General features: G+C 35.1%; 2 protein-coding genes across 2 annotated transcripts; both read left to right on the forward strand.

Moving 5' to 3' along the window:
• The first annotated feature begins 2141 nt into the window (after positions 1-2141).
• LOC132911590 (odorant receptor 13a-like) lies at positions 2142-4634 on the forward strand. The gene is made up of 4 exons (XM_060968292.1): positions 2142-2279; positions 2808-3282; positions 3732-3962; positions 4057-4634. The coding sequence occupies exons 1-4, from the start codon at positions 2142-2144 to the stop codon at positions 4395-4397; spliced, it is 1185 nt and encodes a 394-aa protein (XP_060824275.1). The 3' UTR covers positions 4398-4634.
• A 1967-nt stretch (positions 4635-6601) lies between these two features.
• Positions 6602-15068, forward strand: LOC132912060 (uncharacterized). Its single transcript, XM_060969169.1, has 8 exons — positions 6602-6789; positions 8052-8526; positions 8959-9189; positions 9292-9629; positions 12134-12322; positions 13156-13630; positions 14255-14485; positions 14587-15068. The coding sequence occupies exons 1-8, from the start codon at positions 6652-6654 to the stop codon at positions 14925-14927; spliced, it is 2418 nt and encodes an 805-aa protein (XP_060825152.1). The 5' UTR covers positions 6602-6651; the 3' UTR covers positions 14928-15068.
• Positions 15069-16809: the final 1741 nt, after the last annotated feature.

Genomic DNA, 16809 nt, shown 5'->3' on the forward strand with positions numbered 1-16809 from the left:
CAAATAACCATTGACTAACATTTAGTTCAAATAAATAAAAATTATATAAACGCAGTTCTACTGTATAGCAGAAACCCGTTACATCTATTAACAAATAACCAATAAACAACAGTACATAACAAATTAATATATAACAAATTTTCATCAACTTAGTGTCTCACACCATGTACGTATTTTATGTAAGATATTTATAATAGAATTGAGTTGACTGACAAAGTATTTAGAAAACAAATGCAATGAAAAGGATACAATTTATACTAAATATCAGCTACTCCCTTCATATTTACGGCAGTATATATAATTTTGATAAACATATTTCGAATGTAAAAGTACATTGTATAAAATAAATATGACAATTCAAGATATGTTTTTATCCATATACTTTATAAACGATACATTCAAAATCCCAAAATCTACAAAATTATGAAAAATCGTAAATTGATCACATTGAACAACATTCAGTTTCTACTGTAAAATGTTTAAACGATTTCTTCCTTCTAAATTGTGTCAACTCAAAATCATGTAAAAACAAAGACAGGTCTAATCAGTATATTACCTTGAAAGTTTCGCCCTGATGCTGACGTTGCTCATAGTATGGTGCCTTTACGTCTATGCAGCCGATGCTGTCGAGTCTCATCCTCTTAATCTCGAACCAAGCATAGCGTAAGCCATCTATACTTCTAGTATCACGTCCTAGTATCAACCTCGAGCACGTGGCAAGCGATCTGACACTAACAATTAACCGTGGAGACTTGACGATCCACGTGACAGCTGGGAAGTTCCTCCTGATGAATACATTCACTTTCAAAGAAATACCGAAGACGTGAGCTTCTTATTTGTCCATTTTGAAAGTAATGATGGATACGTAGAAACCATCGGTCGCAAGTGCTACGTATATATGCAGTGAATTCCCGTACGACACCAAGCACACGACAAGACTCCCAGACTCCCTTGTTCTGCAGTCGGTTGTCATCCCCACCACGGTACTGGAGGGTGTTTTCCGCTTGGGGATCTAATGTTCCCTTTAAACACATCGTGAAGTTCGACGGCTGAGTACTGTTACCTGATCCATGAAACATTATTAGTTTAAAGATGAAACTTTTTTATTTGTGTTCTTTTTTCAAATTGAACTTTTCTAATGTATTTGCGCCATTACCCTATTTAAAATAAGATCGAATACGATATAGTTTATCATTAATCGCGTTCACACACATGTAACAGATGAAAGAACATATGTTATGTTCACTAAATAAGCACATATGCCGCAAATTATATCGTGTTTGATTTTATTTCAGCCAGAAGAACACCGTTATTTCTTTGGTAACAGTTTTATTCAACAAAAATTATTTTCATTCAACGTTAGTTTTGTTTCACCGATTTTCTGATCTAGCCGACTTTCAGGCCATTTTTTCTACCATTCGCACTGTTCTTTCCTACGTCTAGTGGGAGCTATTCTTGGTAAACCCTTGCGTAACAAAGACGATATTACAGCTGCTCTGCAGAAACAGCAGCAACATATTCTCTTACGCAAGACTTTCACAAACCTATCTACGTATGAAACATATCTACGTATTATAATCTGTTAAACACTAGTTATGTATGCGAATAAATAAGTCAATTTAGAGCAATTTCGAGATCACGAAATTACGATCACAGTCTTTGCTTACGTTGAATATAATCTATTGTATCGATCATAAGTTAAACGTTTCAAGTTTCCCACATTACTTAAAAGAAAGGGTATTTGCTTGCTATAAGAAAATAGATCCTCCTTCTTTGCGTTTACTTACATACCGTTGCAACCTTACACTGATAATTTGTAATAAAAATTGAATATCCCTTGAGGACGCAGACCAATTTTCGAAACGGATGACACCGAACAGAAGAAAACGCGGTATTACTCGCGCAGAAGTATGGCAATAAAGTATTTATCTATGAAGTAACCATCGCCACTTGAATTTTCTTGGAAATGTGCGGTTGAAGTAGAAATGGTAATTGACTGGGTAGCAGATATAATTGAATGATTACAGCAGAATAAAAGATAAACCGAAAAATAGAGATACAATTTGTTAGTATGTTGGAAGAAAGAAAGGAAAGATATTCACGATTACATGGAATTACTTGTCAATCCTCATTCTGTAAGGATGAAAGAGTCGTCGGATGAAGATTTCGCTTACGCGATGACTCCGTTGAAGATCATGTCGTGGCCTGTAGGAACCTGGCCTCTTCAAGTGTACGATATCTTCTCTGCTATACGTGCCATAATCGCGATTTTACTTCTGGTATGAAATTTTTGTGATTCTGTTTCGAAGTTGTCACGTTGGCTACCAGCTATATAGAATCGGGGACAAATTAAGTGGGCAAGCAAGTGGAACCAGTTAATGTTGTGCACTTACATCCTTTTTGTTGCTTATTATTACAGTACATAGATTATTCAGGAAATAACAGGAAATAACAAGTCGTATTTAACGTAACTACAGTGACAGTTACTCCTCCTACTTATCCACTTACTTTTGTGCAAACATGTTAAAATTGATTGATCCGCTCCACGTACTGTTACTTCAATAATTTTGCGATTACTACACATTATTTGTATTCTCCTGGGAAGACACCTGACGTATTTTTATAAATTTTCTTACAGCATAGAATAATTTTCTCATTGCATGTAAATAATAGTGAATTCGGCATAAATTAAAAAAGCAAATATCAATAATTTCATCGCACTTTTTATTTTTCAATTTGTGAACCTAATCAATGTGAACTCTGAGTGACTGAATTCGACGTGTTTGAAAATTGTCGTTGTTTTATAGCTACTCATGCTGATCATCGTGCAAATGGAGTTGTATTTAGACAGTAGCGACGCCAAGAAGAATCTAGACGCTCTACTATTAAGTACCTGCGGCATTTTGGCGTTATCAAAGATCATACGTTTTCGTATTCAGCCTGATGGCCTTGTTTCGAATTTTATCTCGGCGATTAAAGATTATAACGAACTGAAAGATCAAGAGAAACGAGTGATAATGCGAAGGCACGCTTATATGGGTAGACTGGTGTCTGCTAGTGTGATATTTTCTTCGTGCATCGGCTCGACTCTTTACTTGACTATCCCTATGCTGTCTGGAGATGAAGAAATACATATAGTTAACGTAACGAAAAAAAGTATGACGGATTACCCTATCCCTTCCGAATGTGTAATAGCCGTTATACAATTGCCGGATAATTTGTTCTTTATGATTTTTATCATACAGTACTTGATGATGTTATTCACGAGCACTGGAAATCTAGGTAATGAATCACGTGTCCAATGAATCACCCATTGTCAGAAACCATGCTAATTAATCCATAGATTTTAATGAAGAAGAAAGATTAACGTCATTTTTTAAATGCAATCAACTGTTTTTTTTTTTTATTTGCGTTGGCTTCTTACAATCAGTCCTTAAGACTTGACGTACGATTTTCTTCACAATTTAATTTAAATAAATATGGTACTCTATATTGAAAATAAACCCTAGGCTCAGTATAACGCAAAATATAATGAGAAATTTGAAGAGTTGGACGTGTATCTTTTGTGCTTATACCTCCAGATGTGGAAATTAATTATTCGTTTTGGACAATGAAATTAAGAACGCGATAAAAAATGGAATTGATCAGTTTGGCTTCTGAAAGGTATATATACAGATACTTACCCACAGTAGCGCAAGAATCTTGCTTATTCGGTGTGAAATATGAATTAGGTAGCGATACGTTGTTCTTCGGTATTATTTTTCACCTGTGCGGACAGGTAGAAATTCTGAAATTGGAGTTCAATAGACTAGGTAACAAGAACGAAAGAACAATGGAACGTTTCATCGTGTTAATCAAGAGGCACATTTACTTATTGAATCTAACCCAGATGTTGAACGATACAATTAGCTCTATCTTGGTTATGCAACTACTTTCCAGTTGTGTACTTATTTGTACAACCGGTAGGCGTTCTTATCTCGCTTAATAAAATAACACGAAGCCTGGTATAAGAATAATTGAATACAATTAATATATATTCTGTTCATTTATTTTTAGGATTTCAACTTATTCTCGATCTGAGCACCGGAAACATAGTGATGACGGTGAAAGGATTTATAGTTCTGAACGCTATGTTAGTGCAACTATTTGCATACAGTTATGTGGGCGATTATTTAACGCGCCAAATGAAAGATATCAGTGACTCTATGTATTTCTGCAACTGGTATGATGTATCGAAAAGTATGGCAAAAGATATTATTTATGTTATTATGAGAGCTCAATATCCAGTGTTCTTGAAGGCTGGCAATTTCTTTATCGTCAATATGGAAACGTATATGAGTATTCTGAAAACTTCTATGTCGTATCTTTCAGTTCTTCGAGTAATGGTAAATGCTTGAAGTGGTATGAACCTAATAAAGTACAATGAAATATAAAATATTTTCCTTCTGGTGTTTTAATAGTCATTTCGTATACTCGAAATCAAATCATTTTGGAATCGAATGTGCGCAGTAGATCGTCTCAGTAGACTGTTAGGGTCAATGATCCACGCAATTTTCGATAGATGTTATTGCAGCATCGTTTGTTTATAGCCACTGACCAGGAACAGGATAGACGTTACATTACATGGTTGTTTGCGTCCCTAATAACTCCGAAAAAAAAAAAAAAAACTAAAGTTCATTTGTATTACACTGTGATCAAGGAATAGGAATACAACAAAAGCCGACTCTCCACATGAAAATCCACATGGGAAACAAAAAGGGTCTCTTTTGTACAAGCACGGCACACGTATATGGTTACATATAAACATACCTCAGACAGAGGCATTCAAGAAGAAAATTTCATTTTGTGAAACAGATCAAAGAAGGGGATGTATGCACGTAAGTGGGCGTAAATGTTTTCGTGTGCGCACTAGGATAAATCGTACGTCAAATCGAAGTAAGTAAACGAAAGTAGAGGTGTGTCACTGAAAGGCTAATCCTATAATAGTGTCTGGTTTCGTAAATACTCGTTAAGTTGATTGTAACATTATCACGAATCTTACTCCATTCAGTATCTTACATCATAAGACAAATTTATATAATGTTTCAAATGTAGAAATACATTGCATAAAAGAATTATAATAATTTGGTGCAATCGATTGGTTTCTAATCATCTAACTGATGTGCCTTACTTCTTTTCAGATCTTTTAACACTCGGTGGACCCATAGATAGTTCTTAACAATCCCTTGAAATTGAACTACTTGATGACAATATACTGCCTATTTTGCTAACTTTGCCTCATCATATTTGCGTATTGGCATTGCAGACAATGTGTAATGTCGCCAATGTAATCGCTGATTGGGCCAATGGCGGATTATTCTTCAGCTTAAGGATGAATTCTCCCAAGTACTCATTGCCAGGAGTCAGTATTAAGTCAGTATTAAGACTCGCTTAAAATCTCAAAATCTATATAATTATTACTGATAAATTATAAATTTGTCACTTTCATCACCCTGCTACTTCTACTGTAAGAGAGTTAAATGTCTAGTATTTTCTAAACTCTATCAAATCAAATTCGTGTAAAAACAAGTATAATTAGTATATTACCTTCATCACCGCACCCTGTGTATTGTATTCCAAACCAGATTTCGTGTTCCTGGTTTGCTTGAGCACGAGAGAGCACAAGCGTCGGTGTATAAAAAAGTTTCACCTTGATGATGAGGTTACTCCAACAGCTGTGTAAAATATGACTTTTTGATAAATCCGATTTTCAGACCACTTTCTTACTCGTCCTCTCTTTTTAAATCCGACAAAATGCTACACCATATTCATCCCTTGCACCGATTCTTTCCTCGATGGATAATTTGGTTTGAATCCAATTTTGGAGTGCTGTGTTGAAATTTACTGCATTCCTCCCAGGAATTGCCCTTTGTAATCCCTGAAGCAACAAAGGCGATATTACTCTCATTCAGCGAAGAAGAGCAACGATATTTTCTCTCACGTAAGACGCAAACTTTCACGCAAATAAATATGCACGGAGCACACTTCATCTGTTGAACACTGAGTATACAACTGTTTGGATCGATGCATGTGAGTAAATAAGTAATTTTGATGCAATTTTGAGAAATTCCGAACACGATCTTACCCTTCGCTTGCGTTCAAACATAATCGATTGCAATTTAGACGTTTCACTTCTACTACTTTCCCTGTAGCATAGGGTATCTTCTTACTATAAGAAAATAGATTTTCGTTTTTTACATTTACTTACATACCGTTGCAACTCGCATCTAATAGTTTGCATGAAAGTTAAATATTCTTTGCAAACACAGACCAATTTTCGAAACGAATGATCTATTTAACAATTTACCATAGAAGTTGAATAGTCTTCAGAGACCAATTTTCGAAACGGAAGGTGCTGAACGACGGAAAATGTAGTATTAATCGTACTGCAGATCGGCAATAACGTATTTACCTGCGAAGTAACTACCACTGGAATTTCCTTGCAAATGTGCACGTGACATAGAATTGGTAACTTATTGGACGACAGATAATTGAGCGATTACAGTAAAATAAAAGATAAGAAAATACACACAATTTGTTAATATATGGGAAGAAAGAAAGGGACGGCACTCGCGTCGACGTAGAATTATTTCTCGAACTTCCTTTTTGAGGATGAAGGAGTCGTCGAGGAAAGACTTCGCTTACGCGATGACACCGATGAAGATCGTATCGTGGCCTGTTGGTACCTGGCCTCTTCAAAATTACGGTATCTTCTCCGCTATGCGTGGCATCATTGTGATCTCTCTTGTGGTATGAAATTTTTGTGAAACTGTTTCGATGTGAATATGTTTACATTTCGTTATACAGAATCAAGAACAAAAATAAGTGGACAAACGAATGGAACTAATTGTAGTGTTATATATGTAGCATTTTATTGTATACCATATAGTACATAGATTATTTAGCAAATAATTAAAAGCGATATTTATATTTCTGTATAAACAAGCCATATCTGACGAAACAAAATTGATGTTTGCTTTTTCTTTCATAAGGTTTGCTGAATATTTAACTAAACTTTAAATGTCAATTAAATACTCGGTGGAAGATTGTCTTTTTCAGAAAACACATTGACATTTCGGGAGAATATTTCGAGTTACCACAATACTTGTTTCTACTACTTGTCCATTTGCTTTTGTTCGAATGTGTTAAATAAACTTTCTGGAAGTCAAGTTAATGTGCTACATTTTTGTTAATCCCACAATTTTGCTATTACTCTACACCATTTACGTTCTTCTTGAAAGACAAATGACTTGTTCCTATAAATCTATTTGTATGAAGGAAATTATGTGAATAATAGTAAATTAAAAAGTAAATTTTAAAAAATTCATTTTTATGTCTTCATTGCACTCTTTACTTTCCAATATGTAGATTTAACCAGCCCAAATGCAGACGAGCAACTTTTCTTCCGCGCAACATCGCTACTATCGTATGCCTCTCTTCATTTTCCCAGTTAAGAAATATGAAGGTAGAGATCTGATCTTAGCGAAATCACGCGAACGAAAGTCGTTTCTCTGCATGCAGCGTCAATATGACTTTTGACTAGCTGAAATTAACATATTTGCTAGCAACCATATAGAATTCGGGATAAAAATAAATGGACAAACAAGTGGAACCAGTTCTAGTGTTACATTCTTAAATTTTATTCAAAAATTATTTAGTAAACAATCGAAATTTACATTTTCGTATAAACAAGACATATTTGACGAATCTTCATTGATTTATATTTCCACTTATCTTAACGCGAACGTGTTAAATGAACTTTCTACAATCCGAATTCATCCACGTTTTGTTAATTCCACAATTTCATTATTACTGTATATTATTTGCGTTCTTCATAAAAATTTATTTCTATCGATTTATTTGTAACAAGCGGATTGTGTAAATAATAGTGAATTCAAAGGTAAATTAAAGAAGCAAATTTCATTAATTTCATCGCTCTTTTTACTTTATTAATTTGCGAGCCTAATGGATAGCTGAAATTGGCGCTTTTAAGAATTTTCGTTCTTTTACAGTTGCTAATGCTAGCCATCTTGCAAATGGAAATATACTTAGACAGCGGCGACGCTGGAAAAACCGTGGACGCTTTGATATTAATTACAAGCGGCGTTGTAGCTTTGTCAAAAATTATATGGTTTCGTATTCGACCTGGTGGCCTTATTTCGAATTTTACCTCTGCGGTTAAGGATTATGAAGAATTGGAGGGTCAGGACAAACGATTGATAGTACGAAGACACGCTTATATAGGCAGAGTAGCATCTGCTAGTGTGATATTTTCTTCGTACATCGGCTCCACTCTTTACATGACCATTCCTATGCTGGCTGGAGATGAAGAAAAGGATATAGTTAACGTAACAGAAGAAAGTACAACGGATTACCCTATACCTTCCGAATGTGTAATGGCCGTTATACAATTGCCGGATAATTTGTACTTTATGGTTTTTATCATAGAGTACTTGATGCTGATATTCACCAGCACTGGAAATTTAGGTAATGAATCGCTGTGTCCAATGCATCACCCATTGTCAGAAGCCATGCTAATTAATCCATAGATTTCAATGAAGAAGAAAGATTAACATTATTTTTCAAATGCAATCAACTGTTTTTTTTTATTTGCGTTGGCTTCTTACAATCAGTCCTTAAGACTTGACGTACGATTTTCTTCGCAATTTTACTTACATAAATATGGTACTCTATATTGAAAATAAACCCTAGGCTCGGTATAACACAAAGTATAATGAAGAATTTGAAGAGTTGGAGTTATATCTCCAGATATTGAAATTAATTATTCGTTTTGGTCAATTAAATTAAGAACGCGATAAAGAATGGAATTGATCAGTTTAGCTTCTGAAAGATACATATACACATATTTGCTCAGAGTAGCGCAAGAATCTTGTTCATTCAATTTGAAATATGGATTAGGAAGCGATTCGTTGCTCTTCGGTATCATTTTTCACCTGTGCGGCCAGGTAGAAATTTTGAAGCTGGAATTCAATAAACTGAGCAACGAGAATGAAAGAACGATGGAACATTTCATCGTATTAATCAAGAGGCATATTTACTTACTGAACTTAGCCAAGATGCTGAACGAGACGATCAGCTTTGTCTTGGTTGTGCAACTATTCACGAGTTGTATACTTATTTGTACAACGGGTGAACACTTCTACCTCATTTAATGAAATCATATGAAAACTCAATGGTATAAATTTATTTAAAAACGATTAATGTGTTTGAACGATTTGTATCTGTTTTTAGGATTTCAATTTATTCTCGAACTGAGCATTGGAAACATAGTCATGGCGATGAAAACATTTATAGTAATGAGCTGTCTGTTGGTTCAATTGTTTGCATACAGTTACGTGGGTGAATATTTAAAGCGTCAAATGGAAAGCGTCGGTGACTCTGTGTACTTCTGCAGCTGGTATCATGTACCGAAAAATATAGCAAAAGGTATTGTTTTTGTCATTATGAGAAGCCAAGATCCAGTTTCCTTGAAAGCTGGGAAATTCTTTATCGTCAATATGGAAACGTATATGAATATTCTGAAAACATCGATGTCGTATCTTTCAGTCCTTCGAGTAATGGTAAATCCTTGAAATGTTATTAATATAATAAAGCAGAATAAAATATTAAATATTATACTTTCTGTGATTCAATAATCGTTTCAAATTCATTTAGAGTTGAATGTACGTAGTAGATAGTCTCAGTAAGCTGTTACGATCAAGTGTCTTTTGTGTGTAGCCATTGACTAAAGACAGGATTGACGTGACGACTTGACATTGAATGGAACTTTATGGCTCAGGCTGTGAAATTACTAGAAAAGATCTGAGTGTTTCTTGTAGCCTCTCCGAATTGTTATTGCGAACGTAGGAAAATTATATTCGTCCCGATCGTCGACAATGATGAAGTCAATAGCTACGAAAGAATCTTCCTTTGTTGAACTCTCGAAAGAAAATTTGTCCCATCGCATAACTGACAGCAATGAAATGCTACGTGCATAAGTCGAATTGTCAGCATGCGGTAATTGGGATAACATGCACCTTTATACAGTATATTCGGTTTTAACGTGTACACTACTATGTACTTCGGTTTTACTAATCTTTGCATCCTTTCATCGTAAAAACGCTTTAGCAGATGGAGGATTTTCGACGATTAAGATATAAAATTTATACCAAAGACACCAGAATGGAAGATATACGAAAAAATACATAATTCAAAACACTTTTACCCATATATTTTATAAAGAATCATTCAAGGTCCTAAAATCTATAAAATGATTATGAAAAGTACATATTTACCATTTTGACCACTTTGTTACTTCTTTTGTTGAAGGGTCAAATACTAGCTTCCTCTAAACTGTCAAATTAAGTTCACGTATAATTGGCATATTACTTTGATCACCGTATCCTGTGTATTCTATGAAAAATCTGCTTTACTGATCGTGGTGTATCTGAGCACAAGGGAAAACATCGGTGAATTGCAAAGGTTTGTTCTGATGGTAACGTTGCTTATACAATTCTACCTTTACGCCCACACAGGCGATACCCGCGAGCCTCGATTCAAAGAGTTTGTAATTTATCCTGTTATCAACCTTGAGAACATAGCAACGGATTTAACACTAATAGTATCAACCGTGTGAACTTGTCCATCCACGTAACAGCTGAGAAATTCTTCTCGATGAACACATCCACTTTCAAAGAAATACACGTGAAAATCATTGATCGCAAGTGCTACATATATATAGTAGACTTCCATACAGCAAGCCAAACACCCGCTAAGGCTCCCTCGTTGAGCACTCCATCGTCATCTCCCCCATTGCACTGGGGTGAGTTTCCCGCTTGGGGTTCTAGTGTTCCCCCGACACATCGCGAAGTACGAGGGATTAATAATGTAACCTGTTCCATCGGATATTACTAATTCAATAATGGAATTTTTATATTCTTGACATCTTTCATATTATATATTTGCTAACGTAGTTGTGAGATTTTTCTGACTGAAATAACACCGAACACAATATAATTTAAATTACGTTTACAAGTATGTAATAGACGAAAGAAATAAAGTTAAATTTACTAAATGAGCAAATGTGCTCCGATATACGACGTGACTTATTTTGCTCTAATTAAGAAATCCTCACAATTACATGGATAAAAGTTTTATTCGAGAAAAAAGAATTTAATAAAACTTTGTCTCACCGATTTCTTGATAATGTCGAATTTTTGGATCACTCGCTCTGTCTTTTTCTACGTCCGGCGAAATGGCAGGCCGTATCTATCCGTAGCACTGATTGCTCCCTCGATGAACATTTGGTTTGCCCAATATTGTCGATTTTAGGATGTTATGCAAAAGTTTACTACATTCCTTTTGAGAATTACGCTTGGTAACCTGTCGCACAAATAAAAGCAATGTTACTGTTACTCGACGAAGAAGAGTAACGAAATTTTCTCTTACGTAAAATTCAAACATTCACAAAAATAACTACGCGCGAAGCATGATTTAGTCTGTTGACACTGAGTATACAATCGTTTGCATCGATGTATGCGAATAAATAAGTAATTTTAGTGCAATTTTGAGAAACACCGATCACGATCGTACCCTTTGCCTGCGTTGAGAATAATCGATTGCAATTTAGACGTTTTCAGTTCTAGCACTTTCCTTAGAAGAAAGGCTATCTTCTTACTATAAGAAAATAGATCATCGTTCTATGCGTTTACTTACATATCGCTACAACCCTATTCTAATAGTTTACTATGAAAGTTGAATATTCTGTGAAAATACAGACCAATTTTCGAAACACAACAAGTAATTCAACAACTTGCTATGAAAATTTAGCATTCTTTGAAAAGTCGAACTAATTTACAAACCGAATGGCCCTGTACGACAGGAAACGCGGTATTACTCGTACGGAAACTTGGCAATAAAATATTTACGTACGAAGTAATCGCCCACCCCTCCCCCACTGAATTTTCCATGAAATATGCAAGTAACGTAGAAATGGTAACTTACTGAACAATGGATAATCGAGCAATTACAATAGAATAAAAGATAAACCGACAAATAGGGATATAATTTGCTAGTATGCGGGAAGAAAGAATAGGATGGTATTCACGATAGCGTGGAACTGTTCGTTGATCTTCATCTTGCGAGGATGAAGGCCTCATCGCGTAAAGACTTCGCTTACGCGATGACTCCGTTGAAGATTGTGTCGTGGCCTGTAGGTACCTGGCCTCTTCAAGACTACGACATCTTCTCAGCTATGCGTGGCACCATAGTGATCTTTCTTATGGTATGTAACTTTTTTGATACTGTTTCAATGTGAATATGTTTACATTTCGTTATACAGAATCAAGAACAAAAATAAGTGGACAAACGAATGGAACTAATTGTAGTGTTATATATGTAGCATTTTATTGTATACCATATAGTACATAGATTATTTGGCAAATAGTTAAAAGCGATATTTATATTTTTGTATAAACAAGCCATATCTGACGAAACAAAATTGATGTTTGCTTTTTCTTTCATAAGGTTTACTGAATATTTAACTAAACTTTAAATGTCAATTAAATACTCGGTGGAAGATTGTCTTTTTCAGAAAACACATTGACATTTCGGGAGAATATTTCGAGTTACCACAATACTTGTTTCTATTACTTGTCCATTTGCTTTTGTTCGAATGTGTTAAATAAACTTTTTGGAAGTCAAGTTAATCCGTTACATCTTTTGTTAATTCCACAATTTTACTATTGCTCTACACCATTTACGTTCTTCTTGAAAGACAAATGACTTGTTCCTATAAATCTATTTGTATGAAGGAAATTATGTGAATAATAGTAAATTAAAAAGTAAATTTTAAAAAATTAATTTTTATGTCTTCATTGCACTCTTTACTTTCCAATATGTAGATTTAACCAGCCCAAATGCAGACGAGCAACTTTTCTTCCGCGCAACATCGCTACTATCGTATGCCTCTCTTCGTTTTCCCAGTTAAGAAATATGAAGGTAGAGATCTGATCTTAGCGAAATCACGCGAACGAAAGTCGTTTCTCTGCATGCGGCGTCAATATGACTTTTGAGTAGCAAAAATTGACACGTTTTAAATTTGTTGTTCTTTTGTAGCTACTAATGCTAATGATCGTGCAAACGGAGATGTACTTCGACAGAAGCGATGCCGAAAAAAACCTTGACGCCCTACTATTAATTGCCTGCGGTATTTTGGCGGTGTCAAAGATTATGTGGTTTCGTATTCGACCAGCTGGTCTTATTTCGAATTTTACCTCGGCCGTCAAGGATTATAACGATTTGGAAGACCAAGAGAAACGGGCGATAATGAGGATGCACGCTTATATGGGCAGAGTGGTGTCTGGCAGTGTGATCATTTTCGCGTATGTTGCCACGGTTCTTTTCATGATTGTGCCTGTGCTAGCTGATGTGGAAGAGGAAGATATATTTAACGTAACGGAGGAAAGTGTACCGGATTATCCTATGCCTTCCGAATATGTAATGGAACTTATAAAAATGCCGGATAATTTATACTTTATAGTTTTTATCATAGAGTGTCTGATGCGGCTATTAGTAAGCACTGGAAATCTAGGTAATGAATTTTCATATGAAATGAATCCAGCACTGTCAGAAGCCACACTAACCGTTTCCATGAATTGAAATGTCAACGAGAGTGATAAGAATGAGCATGGTTTGCCAAAACTTGCATCGCAATTAACGATTATAACTCATTTGCTCTTAGAGATTAGAAAAGAGGTATTAGACGAATTTGCTTGATTTCATGTATTATAGTAGAATACATAATTCCGTATTAATCCATTTGTATGTGAATGTGTGGAGAAAATATAAAGGTCAATGTTTTTAAGTCGAATGAAATGTTTCTTTTGTTCACATTGCCCCTTTATGGCAAATCATTGAAACTCCACACGCCAAGATCTTTCGCCACTTTATTTACATAGACATTGCATTTGGTGTCAAATATGGACCGCCAATATTAGAATAACTGAATGCACATTATCAGGGAATTACACAGTGGACTTGTACTTCTTGCGTATGCAGTGTGTTTACAACCTCAGATGTTGAATACTAATCGTTCAGTTTGAAAAATAAAATGAAGAACTTGGTTCAAAAGGTTTGGCTTCTGATAGGCTCAAGTACCCATATTCGCACTGAATAGCTCAAGAACCATGCTTATTTACTTTAAATCATGTACTAGGTAGCGATTCGTTGTTCTTCGGCATCACTTTTCATCTGTGCGGTCAAGTGGAAATTCTAAAGCTAGATTTCAATAGACTAGGCAACGAGAACGAAAGAACCATGGAACATTTCATCGTATTAATCAAGAGGCATATTTACTTACTAAATCTAGCCAAGATGCTGAACGAGACGATCAGTTCTATCTTAGTCGTGCAACTATTCGCGAGTTGTATACTTATTTGTACAACCGGTGAACATTCTTACCTCTTTTAGTGAAATGACACGAAGCCCGATGGCATACGTTTATTTAAGTACGACCAATGTGTTGGATTAATTTACATCTGTTTTTAGGATTTCAATTTATTCTCGATCTGAGCGTTGGAAACATCGTCATGGCGATAAAAACATTTATAGTATTGAGCACTCTGTTGGTGCAATTGTTTGCATACAGCTACGTGGGCGAATATTTAAAGCTTCAAATGGAAGGCGTTGGTGACTCGGTGTATTTCTGCAGTTGGTACGATATACCGACAAGCATGGCAAAAGATATTATTTATATCATTATGAAAAGTCAAGATCCAGTTTCCTTGAAGGCTGGCAAATTTTTCATCGTCAACATGGAAACATACATGAGTATTCTGAAAACTTCGATGTCGTACCTTTCAGTGCTTCGAGTAATGGTAAATGCTTGAAGTGGTATTAGTCCAATAAAGCACAATACAATAATAAATATTATACTTTTGATGATTCAATATTCATTTCAAATATTCGAAATCAAATTGATTTGGAGCCGAATGTGCGCAGTAGATCGTCTCAGTAGACTGTTATAATCGATAATTCGTCCAATGGCCAATAGATGGTATTGCAGCGTCGTTTGTATGTAGCGTTTTGGATTAGCTACTATTGCATACCTACTTTATCGACATAGGAGAAAGATTTGAGTAGTCTTCGCACTTCGATTTTTAGTAACAAATATCTATAGACTGTTCAACGAAACGAGAGAGTAGACATGAATAAAATATGATCGATATGGCTGCAACTATTGGCTATATAACACAATGTATTATTTACATTTATATTACTTACTTACAGACTGACGATATCATCGAATAATGACAATTTCAATTAACGATTATCTCCACTGCATGCCGCACTGTGTAACCAGTTCGAAATTGTATGGTCAGGTGCAAAGATTTCAATAATTTTAATTTTATTATCAACGCCTTAACACTCGTACCCGTGACACATAGAGTGTCATGAAACTGTATTTTAACGCTTATACAAACATTTTATGAATACTATGTGCTATACTTCCACAAATTTCATTAATGCTGAAACGAGATTTGATTTTCATGATTATATTGGCAAAGTTTGAAACAGATCTTGGTATATATAGATGCACAAAATATATTTATTTTATGCTTAAGATGGCTATCTAAGCTGTATCTTAGTAAATACATGTTTTCAATAAATGTAATTTCTACAATCATGCGTTATACCTGCTACGGTGCTAACGAAATTCCAAAATATTTTATACAATGTTTTCCAAAATGTTTATAACAATTATAAAACACACAAATGTTTTCTATGATAAGCATTCATAAGCATTCACTTTTACTTTGTTTCGAACTTTACCAATGTCATCATGATAACGAATGACCTAATGCAAATTGTCTAGCTAGCACAATACTTTCTTGTATATTCCCCGCAATTTCGATAAAACCCTGACAGTTAAGAGGATTAATAACTCACCCCTTAAATCACTCGTACAGCTGTTGAAGTAACTTCTCTCCAATTTCGATTGCGTTAAAAAATACGGTAACATTTAGTTACACAAGCGTGCTGTTAAACTTGAAAAACTACTAACTATTTTGCATCATGAACTCCGATACTCGATGCGGAATACAGGAGTTTCGCTACGATGCACTAAGCTCTACAATGTCAAAATGTTCTTCTCTATTATCTTCACTGTTGTTCTTTTATCTCGCTTGATTTCTCATAAACAATGCACGATGTCTATTACGCAATTTGAATACTCGGCTCTACAATGTCACATAATGTTATTTCTATATTAACTACATTCTTTTATCTCTTTTGATTTCTTCGAAACAACATGTCATGTCTTCATTCGTCGCTTCGTTAATAATTAATAGTACTCATGTTTGAGAAAACCATAAAGCTTCTGGAAACAGTTGCAACCACAGTCTTCTACCATCTGTTCCACCATATTATTTCGGTTTGTTTCTCTACATTTTTTATTATATGAAAATACAGGTTTATTCAAACTCTCCTGAGTGCTGTATGCATGAATAATAGATCAAAGAAGAGAACGTATGCACGTAAGTGGGCGTGACTGTCTTCGTGTATGCGCCACGATAAATCATACGTCGAATCGAAATAAACGAAAGTAGTAGAAAGGAGTGTCATTGAGAGGCATACCTCACAGTAAAGTCTGTTTTCAAAAAATGCGCGAGAAGGTAACAATCGAGGAGTACGTACGGAATTTTCTAGTACAGAAGACGGTGTTGAAAGTAATTGGTATTTGGCCCACGAGAAACGGATCCCCCTTTGGTC

Source organism: Bombus pascuorum, chromosome 11 (assembly GCF_905332965.1).
Source record: "Bombus pascuorum chromosome 11, iyBomPasc1.1, whole genome shotgun sequence".
Classification (NCBI taxonomy): domain Eukaryota; kingdom Metazoa; phylum Arthropoda; class Insecta; order Hymenoptera; family Apidae; genus Bombus; species Bombus pascuorum.

Excerpts from the sequence above, each read along its gene's own strand:
- LOC132912060 (XM_060969169.1), top strand. The coding sequence starts at position 6,652 with ATGAAGGAGTCGTCGAGGAAAGACTTCGCTTACGCGATGACACCGATG. Across the intron at positions 9,190-9,291 it reads TATACTTATTTGTACAACGG|GATTTCAATTTATTCTCGAA; the intron begins GTGAACACTTCT and ends ATCTGTTTTTAG. Across the intron at positions 12,323-13,155 it reads CCATAGTGATCTTTCTTATG|CTACTAATGCTAATGATCGT; the intron begins GTATGTAACTTT and ends GTTCTTTTGTAG.
- LOC132911590 (XM_060968292.1), top strand. The coding sequence starts at position 2,142 with ATGAAAGAGTCGTCGGATGAAGATTTCGCTTACGCGATGACTCCGTTG. Across the intron at positions 3,283-3,731 it reads CACGAGCACTGGAAATCTAG|GTAGCGATACGTTGTTCTTC; the intron begins GTAATGAATCAC and ends AATATGAATTAG. Across the intron at positions 3,963-4,056 it reads TGTACTTATTTGTACAACCG|GATTTCAACTTATTCTCGAT; the intron begins GTAGGCGTTCTT and ends ATTTATTTTTAG.